At 38.8% G+C, this 22,468-nt stretch overlaps 1 protein-coding gene across 2 annotated transcripts in view; it reads right to left on the bottom strand.

Moving 5' to 3' along the window:
* ppfibp2b (PPFIA binding protein 2b) overlaps positions 1-22,468 on the bottom strand; it is a 38,334-nt gene that overhangs the window by 2,450 nt on the left and 13,416 nt on the right. Inside the window, exons 4-26 of one of the 2 annotated variants that reach the window (XM_057329296.1) lie at positions 18,295-18,381; positions 17,003-17,116; positions 13,578-13,715; positions 10,137-10,340; positions 9,544-9,636; positions 7,449-7,560; positions 7,222-7,254; positions 6,345-6,406; positions 6,160-6,235; positions 5,949-6,061; positions 5,630-5,697; positions 5,001-5,061; positions 4,767-4,802; positions 4,496-4,637; positions 3,538-3,570; positions 3,305-3,440; positions 2,922-3,041; positions 2,670-2,820; positions 2,108-2,219; positions 1,525-1,613; positions 1,098-1,220; positions 892-1,017; positions 459-647 (exon numbers count right to left, since the gene is read on the bottom strand). In XM_057329296.1, coding sequence (XP_057185279.1) covers positions 459-647; positions 892-1,017; positions 1,098-1,220; positions 1,525-1,613; positions 2,108-2,219; positions 2,670-2,820; positions 2,922-3,041; positions 3,305-3,440; positions 3,538-3,570; positions 4,496-4,637; positions 4,767-4,802; positions 5,001-5,061; positions 5,630-5,697; positions 5,949-6,061; positions 6,160-6,235; positions 6,345-6,406; positions 7,222-7,254; positions 7,449-7,560; positions 9,544-9,636; positions 10,137-10,340; positions 13,578-13,715; positions 17,003-17,116; positions 18,295-18,381 — 2,418 coding nt within the window. The remainder of the gene's footprint in view (positions 1-458; positions 648-891; positions 1,018-1,097; positions 1,221-1,524; positions 1,614-2,107; positions 2,220-2,669; positions 2,821-2,921; positions 3,042-3,304; positions 3,441-3,537; positions 3,571-4,495; positions 4,638-4,766; positions 4,803-5,000; positions 5,062-5,629; positions 5,698-5,948; positions 6,062-6,159; positions 6,236-6,344; positions 6,407-7,221; positions 7,255-7,448; positions 7,561-9,543; positions 9,637-10,136; positions 10,341-13,577; positions 13,716-17,002; positions 17,117-18,294; positions 18,382-22,468) is intronic. The other variant, XM_057329294.1, reaches the window with a different exon arrangement.

The raw sequence follows: 22,468 nt of genomic DNA, 5'->3' as shown, positions 1-22,468 counted from the left end.
ATGTGTAAAAATCATTCTTTTAAAGTAACCGATTGAAAACATCGGAGACACGAAAAAGTGCAATGCGAGTTCCTCTTTGGTTCCACTTTATCTTTCTGCAGAAGCATTTAAACACATTCTCGATTTCTCCTATCAAGAAAAAAGAACGGGTGTATAAACAGCCTAAAAAAGACCTGTTTTCCTCTAAAGCTTTGTTGTGCTTAGTAAGTGCATCAGGGCCGTTCTCTCAGCATATTCTGTCTAGATGGCCTAAGCAAAGTGTCAAAAAAGCGCATGCAGCGTCAGCTAAGATTAAATACAATTCAGCCTGCTGCATCTGTCTGTTTGTATGATTGTATGCGTGTCCTCCGGCTTCATTCCGAGGTGTGAGGCTGGCAGGGATGAAGGTGTTTCTGAAAATTACGACAGTAGATGTGTGTTTCGTAGAAGGGGCAAATAATAAAAACATGGTTTCTCACCCGGACTTTTCCTGTGGTGGTCAGCGGCGTGTAGCCTGGTGATTCCATGAACTCTCGTTTCTCCTGCTGAGCCTGACAACCCACCAGTGTGTTGAACTTGGTGGCCAGGTGCCTCCTCAAAAGAGTCTTCTGAGGGTTGATATTCAGGAGCATGGCGAGGGTTTCGGAGTTAAAACGTGGTTCCAGAATCTGAAAAAAAAGAAAATATTTTGAGAAAGGTCTTTTGTGTCTACACAATGGAAGTCAATGGGGGCACCAATGTTGTTTGGTTACCAACGTTCTTCAAAATATCTACTTTTGTGTTCAGCAGAAGAAAGAAAGTCATACAGGTTTGGAATGACATGAGGGTGAGTAATTGATGACAGAATTTTCATTTTTGATTGAATTGAATAGGGAAAAATGCCAAATAAATATGTTGATTTGAGATGCTCACTATCAGTCCTCCATGCACTCCACTGCCTCTTAGGTTGGGGGCGTATTCTGCCAGATCGACCGATCTCAGCCACTCCATCACGCGATGATTGGACCACTGAACCACCTCAGAAGGCGATGTCATGTTCTGTCACAAAAACATAAATAACCATTATGAACCTTGTCTCACCGTATGTCTATAAATGTCTGCCTCTCATACACACACACCTCATCTCCAGGTCTTCTCTTCAGGCAGTTGGGGTTAAACTTGTTCACATGCAGGACGTGAATGGCACACTTGATGCTGAGGTGATGCAGTTGGCTAGTGACTTTAAGGAACAGTAGATCATTCTGAAAATGAGACCAGCATTAAGTTTGTAAGCATTGTGGCCCCTATGGCAAACGGTTTTTTGAACTGGTGCTAAATTAGTTACGATATGATATGTCTAGTGTGAGCAGAATATTGATATTCATGGTTTTTAATATCATGGTTATTTTCAATACCGGTATATTGTGACATGTGTCATGTCACGTTGCATGTTCACTTTTAGTATTACTTGTCATTGCCAATTTGTGAATACTGGTTAAGACGTGATGTAAAAGTTAAAACAGTACTAAAAGCAAAGCATTACAGGAACCGATCATGCATATTTACCACTGTTAAGTACTGCAGCATTCTCCCGTCCACACGTGCTTCACTAAACTGGTCTTTGTACTGCGGTAAACCAATATCATCCAGCCAACCTGTGCAAAAACAAACAGTTTCTTTATACATAACTGCAATTCTTTAGTTACATTAAGTATTTTTGTGCTACATAAAGAAAAATATCAAGTACTTATGTGTTAATTCTTTAATAAATTAAGAAATATTTATAGCTTTTCACAATGTGCATTGTTGCAAAGTATCTTTACATACATGTAGGCAGTAGTTACTGTAGTAAAGAAATATAACTATGAAAAATAAAGAGACGGTTTCAGCGCCAACAACATAAACAAATGTTATGTCTAACTTCCATTAGACCTCCGCAAAGAATCAATAACTGTTTTAATTTAATTTAATACAATATACCATGAAATATTAATACAAATTATTGTTAATATGAATGAAATATAAAACAAATGGTTATATTAGAAGCAAACACAGACTGGAAGTTAACTTCGAGCTAGGCGCGTACATCTGATGAAACCGTCTATAATAACTACAGTATATTAAAAAGCAGTGCTTCATGAATACTTACGTGTGACCCACACATGATCAAGTTCAGAAGATTTCTCTGTGATCTTTGTGTTAAGGGAGCGCAGAGCCAGCTGAAGTTTCTTCCTATGCAGAGGGTGTTTTATTCCCAGCTCCTTAATGTGAAAATCAATGCAAACATCAGTAACAGGCACGACACAGTTGATTGTTTTTAGGTTTTTGATGTTAGCGAGTCAGACAGCACCATTGATGTGGAACAGAGGTAAAGCATATGTGGCAGGTAGAACGGTAAGATTATAAGAAATTGCCCATTAACTGGCAAGCTGGATTTGAGTGGCACCGCCACGTCCTGAAGTGAGAGGCGTAGCCAAATGATGTCATGTTAATGACCAGGTGTTGCATGAGAACGATAGATTGTAAAACCTGGACTTCTTACAGAAGCAACACGGATAAATCTAAATTGCATTAAGCCATTAAAGATGTATATAAAACTGCATGAATGCCCAATGTATTTGTGATATCAACATGAATCGTAAGCCAATATACACACGTATGGGGTATAATTGCATTCACACAAAGACATTCTTGTGTGATGCATCTCTCACCTTCTCAATGTCCTGTGGAGAAGCAGAAAGCAGTGTCTGGCCGCTAGTGACCCACTGTCTGGCCATATGTGCGTACTGACCCAGCCCAAAGTGCTCCATCCAAGCACAGACCTGATCACATGACCACTTTGAGAAGGGAGCGTTCATCTCACTGCATTACACAAACAAGAAATAATAAACATAAAATGACAAACTAAAAATCATTAAAGATTCTAATTAGAATAAGGGAATTATGTGTAGATGCTGGAATACCGTGGAGAAGCAACGATGCCAAGGCAGGTGAGTCGAGGGCCAGCCGTGGCCCTGAAGCCTCCTCTCTTAAACTCCGAATCAGAATCTGCAGGGAGACTGCCTGACTGGGTTCTTCTGATCCTATAAACCACAGGAGAAGAAATAAACAGCAACTGCTTCAAGAAACGACCCAAACTGATGTCACCGGCGAGGTCCCAAAAAGCAGCAAAAAGATTGTCCAATAACAGCATTGCCCCATTAAAACCTATGCAGATAAAATCCTAAAACATTTTTTCCCTCTAAAACACATCACATAATTAATGTTTAATGTATTCTGAACACCAGTCTTCAGCAAGAAATGCTCATTTGAATGTGAACAGACTGCGTCTAGACAAAATACGTACTTTCCCCAAAGTTTTCTGAATCCTTTCTGGTTCTTCTTGTTTTCTGGCGAAACAGGCGACTGCTGGCCTGAATCGACCCCAGATGATATGGGTGAAAGGTCAGACAGCGTTGAGTCATCCGCCTTCTCAGACTTTCCTGTAAAACGGCACAAGCGACCAACGCATTCACACTGCGTTCACGATTCCTAATGATTGTTTTTGGGCTGAATACACATTATTCTCTGTGTACCCACCAATAACAAACTGATCATGGTTTCCTTGCGGTCCTGTGCCGGCAGGCGAGAGAGCACAGGAAGAGAAAAGCACTAATGTCACAATGCTTCATACATGCTCCGCCTTTGTAAATATTCCCTTCTTTACAATTTTGCACCAATTACGTGATTTCAGGGAATACTTTGTGTTTCAATAAATCCCTTATAAATGAATACAGCAAAAAAAATATCCTTTTGGGGTGATGATACCAATGAGAATATTGGCAAGGAAAGTAAAAATCTGAAATAATGATGAGCCTTGAATGCATATATAATACACAGATCAATGTTCTGGATCTAAGTGATCCAAACCCAAATAGATTTTTCCTTACAGACGCACTGAATGTGAATACGGCGCTAGTTTAGACTTGATATGTTTAGACTTGTAGCAGAAGCAGAGCTCATATAAACTCTAATCTACTGTACAAGGAAAGAGAGTGAATTATATTCTCAGCTTCTTTCCGCCCTTTAAAGAAACGGGATAGCAGAGCTTATGTTAAATCCGATACGACACAGCAAGAGTGTGTTCAGCGGTCGCATGCTAACGGGAGATTGAGAGGACAATACCTAAAGCTGGAGCGCTGGCGCTTCTGCAGCGGTCTTCACACGGAGCGAGAGAGGAAAAACAGCAGCACGGCAGCAGGAGAGGGATTAGTCACAGAAAAAGAATCGAGAGAAAATACAGGGTTGACCATGCAAAGACACCTTCGTGTTAAAATAGGCTGAGAAAGAAGAAGTGCAGAGCAAAGCTGTTATGGTGTATAAAAGAGCAAACAAGCACAACAGCAGAAATTTCAGCTTCGTGATATTAATTAGGTTAAAGGTCATAATGCGAGTATAAAAGAAAAATCACGTGAAAACGGAATGAGTTTAAAAGACAAATCATGTCCATCAAGACTTTGGCGCAAAGCATTGTGGGTACCGTGTGACAATTGCCTACTTAAGTTAAACTCGCTGCCTTCGCTTTCGTCGGGAGACAGCTGCAGCGGTGAAGACGCCTGCAGTCTCATGCTGTTCTGCTCCGGACGACAAAAAATTCCTGGGAGGGTCTGGTACTTGTTGTTTTCTGTATGATATCGATTCTGCAGAGAACATAAATCATTATTAGGCTCTTTTAATAATTAAAATAAGCACAGTGGACATGCACAGGAAAAGCTTGTGTTATGTTTGCGTTGAGTGTGTTAATGCTAGTTAAAGCTGGTTAGCAGTACCTCTAAAACAGCTTCTATAGGTTGTCCCACCACATGCTTAAGAAAAACCAATAGCACAAAACACACATAAACGGTTAGCTGAAGCATACAATGGGGACATATGTGCACAATGTGGTTAATATAAGCAGTATTAAAGAAATGTAGGTTGAGCAAAGGAAAAGAGTGGAAAGATCTGAAAAAGATGATTTTGTTAATTAAATGAGTTGCAAAGATGTAAAGTGTTTACTGCCGTACCGGCTGTAAGCTCCCGCTTTGAAGCTCTTCCAGGCTGGTGGACAGCATTCGTGAAATCGACCTGAAAACACAACCATAAAACATATTAAACTAGATTTTATCTTAAGAAAATATTCGTAATTTTCTATGCAAAACATGCTGCCTTGATGTTGGACTTTTTGCAACAATTTTACAATTTCTCATGTTTCCAGCATGAGGGTCTCGTATACAGTAGGACCACTGTACATTGTACAGAAGGGACAAAAATGTGAGTGTGTGTGTACGCTTCTAATGACATCACAACGACAAGGCGGCCGCTACGTTTAAAAGCCAAACACACACACACAAAGCACACTCCACTTGCCATTGTCTGTAGTACAAATCCAAAACACCAATGGATACCATAGAAGTCCCCATGGAGGGCTGTGAATAGTGACAGCTGGGCCAGTGAAAGATAAAATAGGATGCATGAAGAGAGAGAGTTGACAGAGTCAGAACAGCCTGGGTGAATGATCGGGACACAAAACGGTTCAGGTTCTGTTGCCATAGATGCCACCTGATCCAGGCGACTGCCTTTAGAAACAGAGGCCCTCCGGGGACCACCGGACTCCATCATCAGTGTACTGTAAATAATAAAACCTCTCGCTCACCTGGAGTCCAGCTCTCTCTGCAGACCCGGAGGAGAGACCAGAAGCGGCGAGGGTCCTCGTGAAGACATCTGCGGAGATTAAAACAGCTGCTAAATCACGTACAAAGCAAATGTTCTTCACAATAACTAAAATGTAGAACAAAGGTTAGGGTGCATTTACTATCTTAATAAATTGGTTTATTAGTGTTAGGGCTGTCATGACATCAGATTTTTTACTTGGCGGTTATCACAATATTGGCGATAAAGAAATGATCAAGATATCATTCAAATCTACAAAAAATAAGAATATGACTTCATGTTGTCTTCAAAAACTCTCGTACCTGCAGTTCTGATCTGATAATATCCGAGTATGCTTTATGAGTCAGGGCTCTGATTTGTCGACCGCCACTGAGGTCTTCTTCACTACTGCCGCTCAGCAACGGACCGTTAGCCACTGCAGAAAAACAAAACGTCATTTCATAAAAGCAATCTGAATGCTGTCAATATGTTCTGATTTTGTGATGCACATGGGAACATTTTAACATACTGTACCTTGAGTAAGTGTTAAGCCATCTTTCATTTTTCTGTACTGGCCTAACATGGCAATGAGTTCCTCTATATGGCGATCCTGCAAGACAAAACAGAGGTCAGTCCATTAACCCACCATTAGCGCAACTGTAGCTAACTAAAATGTATACCAAAGTATAGTTAAAAATGCTATGAAGATCCTGTGTTACCTTTTCATTATTGGTAGCTACCAACGTCTCCATTCCTGATCTCAGCCTCTGTAATTCTTGATCTGTAACATGCAGACCGAAATTCAGTTTGTTTGCTGTGCTTCAATGTACTGTGACTACACACAGATGGAAGACGTTGGGGTAAACCAGCCCTTTGAAAAAAACATGCTAGGTCCAAAGTAGCTCAGGAGTTGAAAGATATTTGGAAAAATGCTTGTAACCAGACGGTTCTTGGCCACCATTGACTACCATAGCAGGAAAAATTGCTGTATAAATTTCTTTGTTCTGTTGAACACAAAAGAAGATATTTTGAAGAAGTCCTGGGGCACTTTTGACTACCATTGTCATTTTTCCTACTATGGTAGTCAATGGTGGCCGAGAACTGTTTGGTTACAAGCATTCTTCCAAATATCTCTCTTTGTGTTCATCAGAACAAAGACATTCATACAGATTTGTAACAAATCGAGGGTGAGTAAATGATGACAGAATTTTTATTTTTGGGTGAACTGTCCCTTTAAATTGAAATAAATCTGTGAGATTATTCATTCAAGTTGCTCTAACCTACCCCGGTGTTTGTATTAATAGGTTACAGAATGATTAACTCACAAATCCATGGGAAAACTTTGAATGTACCCGCAGGGTGCGACGACAAGCAGCCACTTAACACAACCCCCCCCCCACACACACAAACACACACACACACAAACACACACAAACACAAACACACACAGACAGGTAGCCACTGACAGGATGGGTGCGACAGGGTTGACAGCATGCCAGTGGAAATTAAGCAGATTGACAGGGAGGAGCCCGAGGGACAGTCAAATCAAGCTGGGAACAGCATGAGAAGGTCTGAGACGTTGAAACGTGGGCTTACATTTGTCTCTCAGTTTTCTCAAATACACTTCCTCTACAACAGGAAGCGGCGTCGAGCAGGGGCCACCGCGATTACCGAAAAGAGCCACATGTTAGTAATCCCAAAACGTTTTTCAAAACTCCCATGCAGCATTTATTCATGTTATGCAAAAGGATTCTGCGTTTAATGCCTCAGTGGCCCGTTGGAACACTTCAGGAACCGTCAGGTTTTTAATCTGCCAGACGTACCTATCTCTGTGATGTCACTGCTGATGGTTCCCCTGGACAGGAGTTGATTCTGCAAACGCTGGATTTCGGCATCTTTGGCGGCGAGCAGCTGCTGGAGTTTGCCCATCTCGGCCTGCGAAACGGAAATGCTTCGTTAAGATTAGCACCCTCGAGAACGCACTGGAAATACTTTGAACAAGATGTCAAAAGGGGATGATAAGAAGCACGTTTTGCATGAGATCACAGTGTCACATCTTCAAGGCAGACTTGAAAAAGGATATCGCATGAATCCTTTTGGGAGAACGGGAGAATACGACAACGACAACACAAATGTGACAGGCACGAACGGTTTACCACAGAAACAAAAGAAGGACAGTTACTGTGCGTGGACTAAATTGCCCGTTATAATTTTACTCTGGACACCTTTAAGCAAACACTGTCAAGGTTAAAACTCTTTTCAATTCTTTTCTATACATTTATTACATCTTCAATGGCCCATCCATCACTGCCCGACACAAATCATAGTTTTACAGATTTCCAATAGACCACGTGGACCTCGATCATTTGCTCTATTTGTGAAAACGCTGGAGAGCAATCGTGAGCCGTCTCAGCAGGTTAGCATCAAAGAACATACACTTTGTGGATCGTGAAGCAGGAAAACACAAAAAACATAATTCAGGAGGAAAGGCTGAAGAACAAGAAGGAAGCAGAACGCTGGGGCTTGGATAGGGAAGAACAGACATTAAAGTATTCGCCCTGTCCCAAATGATGCAAATCATCCAAAGCAAATGACTGTACAGATACAAAAAGGACTGAAAAGATGCTTAGATGACATTTGGGACAGAGCCATCAATGCCCTCTCCTTATGTCAAACCACATGGGAAGGACAACAAGAGACAGTTAAGGGGGAGCGAGGTTAAGCACCTGAGCCGTCCGACAACACTCCTCCCAGTGCTGTCGTTCTACCTGAGTGTGCTCGACCGTGAGCTTCAGTGTAGAAAGCTTGGTCATGAGCGACTGGTAACATACATGGAGGGAATAGGTGATAGAGAGCTGGAGGAAGAGAAACCCAGAGGGACATTTATTACGCTGTGAGAGTACAGCAAGACGGACGTCCAGTTAATACATAGAAGAGGTAGAGCATAAAAGCAAGAAACTCTATTGACATGAGTTCGCATTTGGTCTTAAAGGGACAGTTCACCCAAATACGAAAATCCTCTTATAATTTATGCGTATCCCAATATCGTCAGATGTCTGACTTCTTTTATTCAGTTGAAAACAAACAAAAACAAGAATGAATTATGTTTATAATATAATATATAATCAATATAATATAGTATATTATTTATATATATTACTGTAAATAATATTTTATGTTTAATTCATATTATATTTTATTATATTAATATGTATATTGAATTATATTTACATATTTCAATTATATTATTAAATATTAATGTAATTTAATTTAAATTCAATCATATTCTTAAATATTATATTAATTTGATCTAATTTTATATTTAATTGAATTAGACCCGACATGTTGAAGCTCCAAAAAACCTCACATCTATCATAAAAATAATCCAGTAGATGAATAAATATCTCAATAAATACATTTGTGAGAGAAAACTATTAATATTTTGAGCTTATTTAGCAAAATTGAAATGTATACAAACTGATCCAAGCGATATGTTCAAATATGGTGGCACATTCAGTTTTTTCTAAATCTCTTTCGTTTTCGTGTCTCTTGATAAGTTTTTATATGTGCGTTTCGTCATGAGACACAAAGGAACCAATGAAATGTGAATTTATCGACACGAAGTTTCATTTTCAGGTAAACAGGCTGTCGGTCTCAGACATTTTGTATCATTACGTTACATGGAAGAAAGTCATTTAGGTTTGGAACATCATAAAGGTGTAAGTAAATAATGTCAAAATTGTCCTTTTTGGGTGAACTATGCCTTTAAAGCCAATGTAGCAAAAAGACTGTTAGTACATGCTAAAAAAGGAAATAATGTAGTAGGAAATAAAAGTTTGACCACATATTTTTCCTAATCATTAGTTTCAGAACAAACAAAAGTTTTTAATCTGTTTGAGATGCCCAAATATATATTACCTTTGTGGCTTTGAGTTTCCTCTCATATTGCGATTTCTCTCCTTCAAGTTCATCAACTTTGGTCTTTAGAAGGTGGAGCTCCTGCAGCAAAGCCTGACAAATACACAATTACACACAAAAAAAAACAATTACACACCACCTCCAAACTGGCAAAACAGTAGCTTTAACACCAAACATTAAGTCTACCGCATTAACCATTACCATCTTTATGTTCACCATAGAAGCATCAATTCAGTTCCCACACACCGTGCAGTTAAAACACGCAAAAGCTCCAGAGTTTCCTGTAAAACCGTACTGGCTCCTCACAAAGAGACAGAATTATACGGTAAGAACATCTACCACCACTAAGCCCATAACCCTCTGGAAGGTCTCCAGCACTACTCGGCAACCGCTAGCGTTAGTGACCTCCATCATGCAGAACCACACCCAAAACAAGTTAGGACATTGTGTCAAAAACAATACTACAAACACCAGCGGCCGTGAGATTTCCACAGTGGAGTTAGTAATTCCTGTCGGGTCACCCACAGGGAAATGGTTAAAAACGAGTAGGGGGGTCTTGAAGTAAGTCCAACACGTAAGACAGATCTGCCTACATTCTCTCCTCCGCCTCTGCAGCGACAGCCACATTCCTCTGCGTCCGAGGCACCGAGGCCCACATCGGGGCTCTGGTCATGAGCCTCGCGTGCCGCTGCGTCCCCCTGGCTCTCGAGGGCCTGCTGTTTCTGAATGCGAGTGCTGATTTCCTCCTGGAATTTACACATCTGCTCCTGCAGTTCACTTATTAGGTTTACAACACTCTGAGAGAGCAGAAAAACAAGCCAAAAAAATAAAAATAAAAATCAGATTTGGTAACATAATAATTAACAAAGTGTCTTACGAAGTTTTGAAGATACAGTAGTAATAGTTGTAGTATTTCCATAGTGTGACCCGAGTATGAAAATAATTTAAGTGTAACTATATTTTAACCAATAGGAATAAAAAAATCCATTGTTTCTAAAACCTCAATAGTCTCTTCGGAAGATATTACACCAGCATCTCAAACTGTGCTCAAAGTCTCCCAAGCTATAAAAGAGCAATCCTGTAGCAATAAAAGTTTCTCTCAAAAGCGATGAAGAACAATGGGCATGTTAATGTTTAATTTGTTAATCACAAGTAACCGATTAGTGAAGCTAATCTTAGCCAAACTGAAATGCTAACACCGTATGCCAGAGGAAGTCTCGTATGATCTCTATTGACGCTGTTAATAACGCACATGTTGTGTGTTTATATTTAGCTGAGTGGGGTGTCTGTGGGGAAAGTGTTCACGCCTGTGGTATGTTCAAAGTGAATTTTTGCCATTCCGTCATTTTGAATGGAGCCGTGCAGCTGTCACCTTTGTGGCTGGTGTTTGTTGATGAATGCAAGGAAGGACGGCTCCGTTACCATGGCACTGAGAGCGTATGGTGTGATGTCACTACATGCAACGTACAAGTGTCGCAAGACAAAAATTTGCTAAAAGAGTGCGTCGATATTCTAAACTACAAATAAAATAAAATAAAATAAATGTTTTGTCAATAGCAAACGTTCAAAAATGTCCAGAAATGTTAACCAGTCATTGAAAAAATACACTTTTGCGTTTAGTAACATTTGCTTATTTGCTCACACTAATTTTTATGAATTGCAAAAAGTTATGATTAAAGAGTCACAATGAACGACTAGTCGACTTACAAACAATTTGTCGATTAGTGACATTAACTAGTTTATATACTGTTGTTTTTCTTATACGTATATTTATGCAGTTTTGCACATCACTATAACACAAATACCAATGAAAAATGTACACACCCTGTTAATACACATAATTAATATTAACAAGATGCACCACTGCAGTTTCAATGAATGGTGAGGAATGCAACGCTCAATATGGCCGCTCTAGCGAAGTCCCGCCTTCCAGTAAGTCCCGCCTTCGAGTAAAACAAGCCAATCGTCAGTCAATAAAGACTGTAAGACAATAAAGATAGATTCGATGGGGCGGGGCTCTCGTAAGGTGCTTGCCAGCCTGTGCGCAGACGCAGTAGATGAGGTGACATCAAACATCATGAGTGCTTAGCAAACCAACGTTATTATACAGTTCATGTCATGTTTAATTATTAATCCGAAATATGCTGTTTAATTGGGATTTTTGCCAGCGATTTTAGAAAAATCTACCTTCCCCCATTCAAGTAGATAGGACTTGCTATGACGGAAATAGCTGCCCAGATACGTTGCAAATATGGTCGCCGAGTGGCACGACTTCCTTAAACGCACTTTGATGACACCCATTTCTCATTTGTATTAAAAACTGCTTTCGTGTTGTGTGGAGCTGAACGTTCATCGACTGTGTTCAGCACTTCTGCCATTTGTCATTTCACGTTCATCAAACGGTCCATCACTGTCTCTCATTCTCCCCCTCCGCATGCTATTGTGTCCCAACAGATTAACATCTTCCCTTATCACAGCATTGCCTTTTTGACACTGGGAGCTTACGTGGGAGTGCGTATGCATAATTGCCTGTGTGGACGCACACATCTGTAAATCATGTTTGTTTAAACACGCTGTCAGCGTGTGGAAGGGCTGAGTCCGTGTGATAGTCCAGTTCGCCTCAGATAGCACAATTGCTCTTAAAACACACCATGAATTCAACTGTTTTGACGTATTTTCTGTTGCCACAGGAAGTATGAGCGGTATATGGAGAAGACCAATAGATTTAGATGATGTTTTTCCATGACCCTTTCTGGTACAATCACAAACTCTGATATTTGTAGGTTTTCCAGTTTGGGAAAAGGCTAAAAGAACGGGACCTTCCCATTTTCAGCTTGTGACGCCAAACCCTAAATTCCTTTCAAGAATAAAGCTTAGGACAGATGCATGTTTAAAGTTTTATGGTGTTTATCTAAAGTTCACTTTGGTCTCTGTCCTAAAAGGCCCCCTGGGAGGCTGATAAGTAATTAGGTGTTAAGAAGCGATACATCTACAGGATCTACATATAAACATCACAACAACACTGCCATGAATTCCCAAGAACAGTTTCCATTAGTCAAATCTAAAAATGAGATAAAATAACAGATGTTTACTGATCTTGTACTTTAAAAAGACATTCTTTATAATGTACTAATATAATATTATTCTAATAAACCAAATCATATCTTCTGTGTGTTCTTTTATATTAAAATATGATATTAATATATTACAATTTGGATGACCATGCCTGCTTCTCTGCGTGTGGTTTCCAATAAAATAAAGCCAACATGTGGACAACAAAACCTAACCTAAAGACAAGTAAAACCAAACTAGTATAGTTTACTAAAACGAGTAAAACATTTCTGTTGATTAAAATCAAATCAAATATTGGCCTTTTTTAACAAAAATTTGAAATGTTGCCACAGAAAAAAACTGAAATAAGTACTACACACTACAATTAAATAAATAACCAATATAAATTAATGAATTAAAATAAATTAGTAAACTAAAACTGAAATACAATTATTTATAAAGCAATATAAAAATTTACAAAAATAAAGTGACAGAACAAGAACATAACAAATTGCTTAAAAATACACAAATTGTTTGAAAAAAACATTATAAAACAAATTATAAAACACAAAAACTTAAATTTAAAAATAAAAGCTAGTTCAAAGTATTAATAAACTACAGTAAAACTGAAAACAAAACTATTGTAACTCTTCAGTCTACAAATTTAATTCATAGTAAAAATTCTGTTATTCTTAAGCTGTGAGCATCTCAAATTTGACTCCAAAATGGTTTGCAGGCCTACTGATCTAAACTGGTCATCAACATGCAAATATTAAGCAGTATTATTATATGCATAAAAGAAAAAACCAGCTGTCAGATGATGCTAGACAGACCCTAAAAAAAAGTGCAAATAAGCCGGCAAAGTCGCCTATAGCCACTTCACAGAATCATCACTGAAAACTAAAATAGGTTATATTGTTCTTGTAAGATTCTGTTATAAATGCACCCAGCGCCCTCTGTGAGCTGTGAGTCTGATACTATACCTCAGCCTTATGATGTCTGTCCTCTTCATCGATGTGGTTGTGTGTGTCCTCCATACCGACCAGCTTGAGTTTCAGACAGGAAACTTCATCCATCAGTTCTAGTTTCTGCGTCTCCAGAGAAGTTCGACTGAGGAGCTCCTAAAACACACGTTAAGAAACACATGGTTATACACAAACACACAAAGGTACACAGAAGTACTGCAGACAAAGTCACGCAGTGCAGACGACTTCTCGTTGCTCCACTGGGCAACTCTCACAGTAACGTTTAGCCAAATGCTAAGCGCCGCTAAATATACTCGCGCGATGAGCTCTATTTTTACTTCCTCTGCCTCTTCGGAGAGTGTGTGCATAAGAATGTGTGTGAGGCAAAGGGCCAGAAGAGGGAAACTCCGTTTCTCAACATTCCTGATACTGAGGGCTAATTTCAGCAAGGCTATGAGAGTCTTTGTTAACCAGTGTATAAAATTCCAAGGTCATAGATTGTTGTATAAACATTATTACACGTACAAAAGATTACTGCGGTGATAGTATGGTACAGTAATGGTATCAGGTGGTAATATTATAGCACTTTGATGTACTTTATAGTTTACCTTCGTTCTGAATGATATCGTTAATATACCATAAACATATCTTACGATACTATACCAGGTTAAGTATCACGATACTGTGCCATGTTCATTATTGAAATCTACAAAATAAACCAACTTTCCTTAATACACGGATCTAAATTGAAACATTTTGTATTTACTTTAGTAAAATTTATTATTGTGTCCACTGCTACAATTCGTCCAATTACAATAGTTAATTCTACAAAATATTGCAAATACTGTAGTATACTTTAATATTTACTATGGTAAGACTCAAAAACACTACGAATTTTAGTAAAGTTTACTGTGATAAATACTAAAGTACACTAGAACATTTTCATGTAGGAACTAATTCAAATGTGCGACAAATTTAATTTATATTGCAATGTTTATAAAGGGAAATGTTACACCGTGTCTACACCGGGACGCGACATGACACACGGCTTGTTCTAATGGGATAGTTGCATCGTACCGCTTTGTCCAGTGTAGACACGCTGTTAGGCTTACTTTGAATGTGAAACTAAAACGGCCAGTAGGTGGCGGCAGTTTTTACGGAGTCAGTGAATCATTCAGCCAATTCGTAAAAATGTATTCAAGAACAAATGAATGACTCACTGAATTATTATCTCGCCCGAGTCGTTCAAAACACGGATTAATTTAGAAGAGAAACACCGCAAAAAGACAGATGTAAGTGTTCAAATGAACGTTAATGCGTATATGCAACATTAGCCTACTTAAGGTACTATGACAGAAAAAAATAGAGCGCCATGCCATCGTGGGTATTTTGAAGCTTTAGCATCGCAATGCTACCGTAGCACCGGTACACCGTGCAACCCTATTATAATACCACAGCATAATCATAACAGACAAAGAAAACATGATGCCATTAATACCATAATACTCTTTTGTAAGTAGATAGAAAAAAATATGGAAGGAAAGTAACTTTAGTGATGGATCAGCGTGGAAAGTAACCCGAAGCTCACATTGTAATTGTAATTTGACAATTCAATTTCTAAATTGCTTTATTGTCCTATTTTACACAGTGAAATTTTAAACACAGATCTCCTTCTTCCTCTTCCTCAGCACTTCCCCTTTTTAGTTCCTGAATAAACAACGCCCAATGTCAATAAAAAAATAAAAATCCGAAAGCTCCTACAACATAGACCTTCAATTTTCTAATGCATTGTATATCATTTGCTTAATCTCAAAAATGTGTACAGACAAATTCGCAGACATGGTTAATGCACTGGACGCAACAGTTCCGTCGAAACAGTTTGGTTCTGCGAATCTCAACAAATGTGAGTGACAATCATTCTCTACTAACATCATGCCAGTCCACAGCAAAATCCTGTTGTAGTTAACAAAACCGCAGTGTCTAAGCTCTGACTTTACTTGCCCCATCAAGCAGGACAAACATGAGGGCTTCTTCGGTCTCACTATCTCTCCATATCTTGCATTTCATACTGATATGATTGTTGGCACAGTAGACTGCTAAGAATCCTAAACATCTTTCGAGTCAAAGCTGCTTTTAATAGTGTGAAATTCTCACAAATTTGACACTAATTGGTATGAAATGGCAATAGAAATACTGGTAGTTCATACTTAATGTATAGTTATGAAATAATTAATAAAAATATATTATTTAAAAATAAAAAATATAAACAACATTCAAGGCCGCAATTATAATAATATTTATATAAAAATAAAAAATATAAACAACATTCAAGGCCGCAATTATAATAATATTTATATGTATATTTTAAAATTATATATATTTTTTTAATTATTCTCAAATTATTACAATGGCATTGTTTTATTTAATTTACAATGCAATAAATAACTACTAAATAACAGCTGTAACAAATTTATTAAACTCTGGACAAAATCCTTTAAAAGAATGTCTGATTTGTAAAGAAACTAGGGCTGTGAAACGATGAATCGCAATAAATTGCATCCAGAATAAAAGTTTGTGTTTACATAATATATGTCTGTGAATTGTGCATATTAATTTTGTATTTATAAAAACACACATAGATGCATAAATTTAAGAAAAATATAAAATTAATAAACATTTATATATCATTTCAATTATGGTTCATTTAAATAAATACATGTAATTATTTCCTAAATGTATACATGTATGTGTAAGTGTTTGTAAATACAAAATGAATATGCACAATACACAGACACATATAACGTAAACACAAACTTTTATTCTGGATGTGATTAAGTTTGACAGCCCTAAAAGAAACCCGTTCAAATTGTTAATCATTTATCCTTTGGTTAAACATAGTCCCCACTCTAGAAGGAAAAATTCGGTCATTCTACGTTTATGAATTTGTTTTCAACAGGACATTATGGAAACCCACAAAGAAGTGACAACGTCTGCGGTTTCTCTTGGCACTGCTAAAGGAACGTAGCAGTTACAAAATCTCATAAATAAATCCAAACAGTTCCTCAATGCAAATTAAAGGAACAGCTGCCAGTGAACTCAGGCTAAATATATAAAGTCTCAAGTGTGGTCACAGTTCACCTCATTTACTTCTACAGCTAACAATATAACAAAAACACACATTTATCACATTTACAGCTATTATATTTACACCAACAAACAAACAAATAAACAGATCTTAGGTTGGTCTACGCCAGGACTATGACACAGCTAACCCACATCATAAATCACGTAGATTGAAAACATGCACCATGGCTAAGAGGGTATAAGTCAAAACTACACAATTACAACTTGCGCAATTGCCGGGAAACCACGAGTTGCTCGAGTTTCAGGTGTTGAACATTGTGTTGAAAGCGGTCACACTGTCAAAGTCCAAAGTATCCTACCTGCTGGAGCATTTCCTCAGTAGAAATGAGTTTATGGTGGTGTTCCTCCAAGGAGCTTTCCAGATCCCTGATCTTTTCTCCTTGAGCTTCAACCTGGTCAGTAAGGACGCTCACCTAAAGACAGCAGACAAACGTTCATTCACATAAACCTGAAACCTGTTTCGTTCACTCCCCCCACGAGTCCTTTTCACGTTCCTCCTACAGGTATGCTAATGACGGTTGCAACACACGTCCACCTTCAGCGTGCAAACACAGCAGAGGAATGCACATTAAATTCTGGACGGCTGGGTTAAAAATCGCCATTCTTCAGACAAGACGCGCTTCCATATTGACACCGGAGTCTAAGCCTCAAATGTTTTGAAAATAGTCTTTGTTTAATCCCAACTGAAGCACTGCCAACCAGCAGGACAGGTAAAAGCAGAAGTGGAACACCTCAAAGGAGCCAATCATTTTCATCGGCGTAGACAGCCAATCAGAGCGCAAAGTTGAATGTCAACTTTTGGAACTGGTTGTAAAGACAAGCATTGTAGATTCTTAGAGTATTTTTGATGCCATAATACTCTCACATATCCAAGTTTATTGTATAGAGATAATTTGTTTGAGGGCTTAGACATGATGTCTACTACTGTCCTAAGCAATGGTGCAAAACTAGTCAAACGCATTGAAACTTGCCGGTAACCACAAAGAACGCTTTAGCAACCATATAACAACATACTAAAAAACACTCAGAACACTTAAGCAACCACCCAAACATCACGGCAGCTAAATTTATGCAGATAGACCACTCTCATTATTATTTTGTAAAAAATAAAATTAGCTAAATTTGGGGCTTATAAAAGTGTATTTGGTGCCCCTAGTGGTACAAAAATAAAATGCACCAACTGTATTAAAATGCTGAGAACTGTGGCATTTGCATTGCAAAAACATTCCGACACCTTCCAAGTTGTCAGCAAAAAACTCCCAAAATTTATTAACAGTTAAAACAAAGTGTCAGATTCAAAATACTCTTTAGCACAAAAAAGCTTGCTTGTTTACACTTAACACATAGCTAAACCACTTCTACGTGTTAAGCAACATCAACCATTCCACTATGATTGTCCCATAACTGTGATCATTGTGAATTAGAAAGGGCAGCCGTGTCACCCCGGGCTGGAGAAAAGGGGTGTCACGTGTCTCTTTCCTTCCCCTTTTTGACCCCGTGTGGTTTACAAGCATGTTGGTTAGTCTTCTGCTCATTGTGTTGACATTGTGACTATTGTGTCGAATGAGGACTGGAGTTAAAAAAAACTTACCTGCAGAACCAAAGACTCTTTGTCCCCTTCTAGTCTCGTCAACCTCTCCTGATAGCTCTCATTGTTGCTGGAGGACTGATGGTTTACCTGTGGAGACACACGCGCACTTGTTTTTATTATGGCGGGGAGAGTCAATTGATTTCTATTGTCTTAAAGAAATAGGTCAGCAAAAAACACGGAGGATTCTTAATATTTACGCGCCCTTACATATTCTAGATATATGACATACAAAAGGAGAAATTCTGAGGAGACATTGAGTACTCGGAGAGCAAAACTTGAGCCACACGCACACAGAAACTGAAAGTCAACAGAGAGGCGGACAGGAGGAGGTGCTAACCTGCTTGTCCACTTCTCTGAATGAATGGCATGCCGCCAACGACTGAATAAACTTCAACAAAGAGACGTACAGCGGTTGTCCACACACATTTGTGTGCTGTTGTAAAGGTGTTAAATGACACTTTGGCAGCGAATAAAGAGTTCTAACCAGACGGCTTTGACATAACTTCAATGCTAAGCCAATAAAGGAGCTCATTACAAATTAACGAAGGCATTTGCATAAAGTCACAATTGCAACGGAAAAAAAAGAAATAAGAAACTGAAATAAGAAACTGTTTAGCCACACTGAGAGTGAAAGATGTACCTCACGTTGAGGTAAACTGAAACTTAACTGCTAAGAAAGCTGGCTAGCTAGGTAAACAAACCGTTATGAATTTAGAAAACTAAATACATAAATCTGTCTAGCCTTGACAGGAAAACTGCCCATATCATCACAGCATGTGCGACCGTGTCGCCAGTCAACGTTACGCTAATAGAGCTAGCTTCTGCCATCTCTCTTTAAAAGTCGTGTCCATGGACGTGAATTCTGAAACTATGTACAGCTTTCAATCACTATCAGAAACTGATTTCAGCTGAGAGCACCAAAAAATAAGATTGAAAGGGACAGTTTGCCTAAAAATAAAAATTCTGTTATCATTTACTCACCCTTGGCCACCATTGACTACCATAGTATGAAAAATGAAAATGGTAGTCAAAAGTGCCAAAGAAATGTTTGCTTTCCCACCTTCTTCAAAATATCTTTTGTGTTCAACAGAAAAAAGAAATTCATAAAGAAATTTTTCCTACTATGGTAGTCAATGGTGGCCAAGAACTGTTCCAAATATCTTTCTCTGTGCATCAGAACACAGAAATGTATACAGATTTGGAACAACTCGAAGGTGAGTAAACGAAGACAGAATTTTCGTTTTTGGGTGAACTGTTCCTTTAAACCTCTCGGCCATTAAAACAAATGATCACCTACAGACAACATCTGTGACCTTAACCTTCAGAGAATCAAGTTCAGAGATTCATGATGCACAAGAGCACCAACTCAATTTATCATCCCCACCAGAGAGATGTGTTTGAAAGCAACACAACCCACAAATCTTGGAATTCCCCTCTTTCCATGTCCCGCTTGGTGCTGTAAAGGCCAGAAATGGCTTTAGAGGAGATCTGAAGAATCTACAGAGATCATTATTATTACTCCACTGTCGAAGAATGTATGACAGTATTGAGTTTTACACTACAGACCCTCCCAAAATGCACTCTATCTCAGATCTGACCTGTTTTCTTGTTATTCCACATCAGGCATAATGACTGTAATTTCTCTTTCTTTGGAAAGTAATGCTTGGTTACATTTAACAGCAGGGGTGCCTGTTTGAGTGACAGTGTCCTCTCACGAAACGTTATACACACGCACGCTCCACATTCGGCTTACCGCAATCCCACAATACCTTGTAAAGCACATCAGGCGTGGCAAGCGCACGCTGGCTTTCCAACGCCTCCTGCCTTCAACAACAGGTGTGCACGTTGGTGATCTGAGAGCATGTGCTTTTAAATTGAATTGAACTGCTTGGTTTACTACTTTGAGTATGGAGTGTTGTGTCGGTGAAAGCTTTTTTGTTTGTAGTCAAGGGCATGAGCTCAGAATGATTAAAGCTGGAAAGGACAGGATAAAAAGCGCTTTTGTACTATTGCAAATCAGCCCCGCCGCACATCCAACACCAACACAAAGCCTGATTTTTTGGTACAATAAAAAAACAAATGACGACAATAACAAACAGCTTGACAAAAATCCAACCCCAAAATGTTCATATTTTAATTTAATCGTCACTAACAAAGCACTCATACCCGAAAATATCGTATACTGAAAACATACTGAACATCTGAATGTGAAAACGCTCTTATTCAAGTTACACATTTAGCAAGGTATCGAACCCACAACCTTTGCATTCGAGATGCATTATGTGAACACCACAATAAAAAAGATCAGGGAGATCATTAAAGAAAAGCACTATCAGTACGAAAACATCTTAAAGAAACAGTAACTCACCTTTTTAAGCCAAGTGAAATGCTTATAAAAGTCAATTTCTTCTTCCATGCTGAAGGCCCATCTCTACCCGTTATAGTGAGGGAGAGACTGTGGATTTTAACTCTGGGTTTCAGTGTCACACTACGCCTGTTTCACAAAGCCGTTAACAACAGGACCTCCTAACATACTTAGACAACTGCACAAACCTCGTTTCTAAAGCCAGACGTCTGCCCCGAGCCCCCCACGTCTGCTGCCCGACCAGCTCCACAGAAGCTGTGTGTGTGTGCGTGCGCGCGTGTGTGTCAGATGGAAAACAATGTCCACGAGGTTATACTCCCGTTACGCGCTACCAAACACTGTCCCTTTATATCTCCCAGCTGAAACTCTTTCGTCACATGCTGAAGTTCCTCTCTCTTCGCAGTTTCTCACAAACACGTCCCCTCCCATTCTGCCTTTGGCTCTCTATCGCAGCCTTTTGATTTTTCCCTTTGGTGAGAAAGTGGCTCTAATTAAGTTTAGGTCCAAATGCAAGTCTGAACCGAAACAAGCGAGTGTCTTCTTCTGCACGAGAGAGAGAGAGAGGAAGAGAGAGAGGGCTGCCTTTCAGCACTGCCCCATCTGTTTTTACTCAAAACTGTAAATCATCAGACAGAAGACCCCGGTTCCTGGGGAGGACATTTATCCATTCCTATATGTTTGTGTATGTTTACAAGCCACCCTGCTGTCCAGTTCTCTTCTTCATGAACAAACACAGCTGACGTTTGAGATACTGAATAGAACAGAGACTTTGTACACCATTTCTTTAGTTTAAAGGGAAATTTCACCCCCAAAAAATAAAAAATTCAGTCATCATTTATTTACCCTCAAGTCATTCAAAACCTGTATTTGACTCTCTCTTCAGTGGAACATAAAAGTAGATATTTTGAGAAATGTCACTTGTTTTGCTCATACAATGGAAGTCAATGGGGGCCAATGTTGTTTGGTTACCAACATTCTTCGAAATATCTTCTTTTGTGTTCTGCATAAGAAAGAGTCTTTTTCTTTCTCAAGATTCAATTTTGGTTGAACTATCCAACATATTTATCAGGGCTGACATGTATGCCGTACATGCTACGAAAAAATAGGTCCGTGCTAGGAATAAATTTAATAGTGTAGCAAGCGTGCGATACAGTTTGGCAGGTGCATAAGACAGAGCCGCTTGTTTGTGTAAAGTGCGTTTGTCTTTGTGCTTGTTCGTGTGTGAGGTTAACCAATGGCGCACCACTATTTATTTTCGTTTTTGCAATTAAAACTTGTTTTCCGGCTGCATCGAGTCCATTTATCTAGAGCCCTATGATCTGCGTGATGTGGGTTTACATGGAAGGAATCGCGAATGCGGAATTCTACTATTTAAATATGTCCTCTGTTTGTTCTGCGTCTCTATGAGTGGATGAGTTGCACACTTTAGCATGTCACAAGCGTGACACTCGAGGATTTGTCTGTATCTATACGAGGACATGAACACATGAACTTCATCCACAGAGTTGTTCTAAGTTTATTTTACGAGCATTTCACCGTTTGAGTATAAGTCCACTTAATTTGAACCAGATGAAAAAATAATGAACTTGGTCAATTTATCAACTGTAGTAAACACTATAGTATGCTTTAATATTTACTATAGTAAGGTTCAAATATACTACAATACACAAGAATTTTACTGCAGTTTACTGTAGTAAATACTAAAGTATACAGTATTTTATGGACAAATGTGTTTACTACTGCTGTATAGTAAATCATAGAAAATAAAGAAGTCAGAAAAATTATAAAGGAAAAAAATAAGATATATGG

The sequence above is a fragment of the Triplophysa rosa genome, linkage group LG3 (genome assembly GCF_024868665.1).
Source record: "Triplophysa rosa linkage group LG3, Trosa_1v2, whole genome shotgun sequence".
Taxonomy (NCBI): Eukaryota; Metazoa; Chordata; class Actinopteri; order Cypriniformes; family Nemacheilidae; genus Triplophysa; species Triplophysa rosa.
This window is presented reverse-complemented; position numbering and strand designations above follow the sequence as displayed.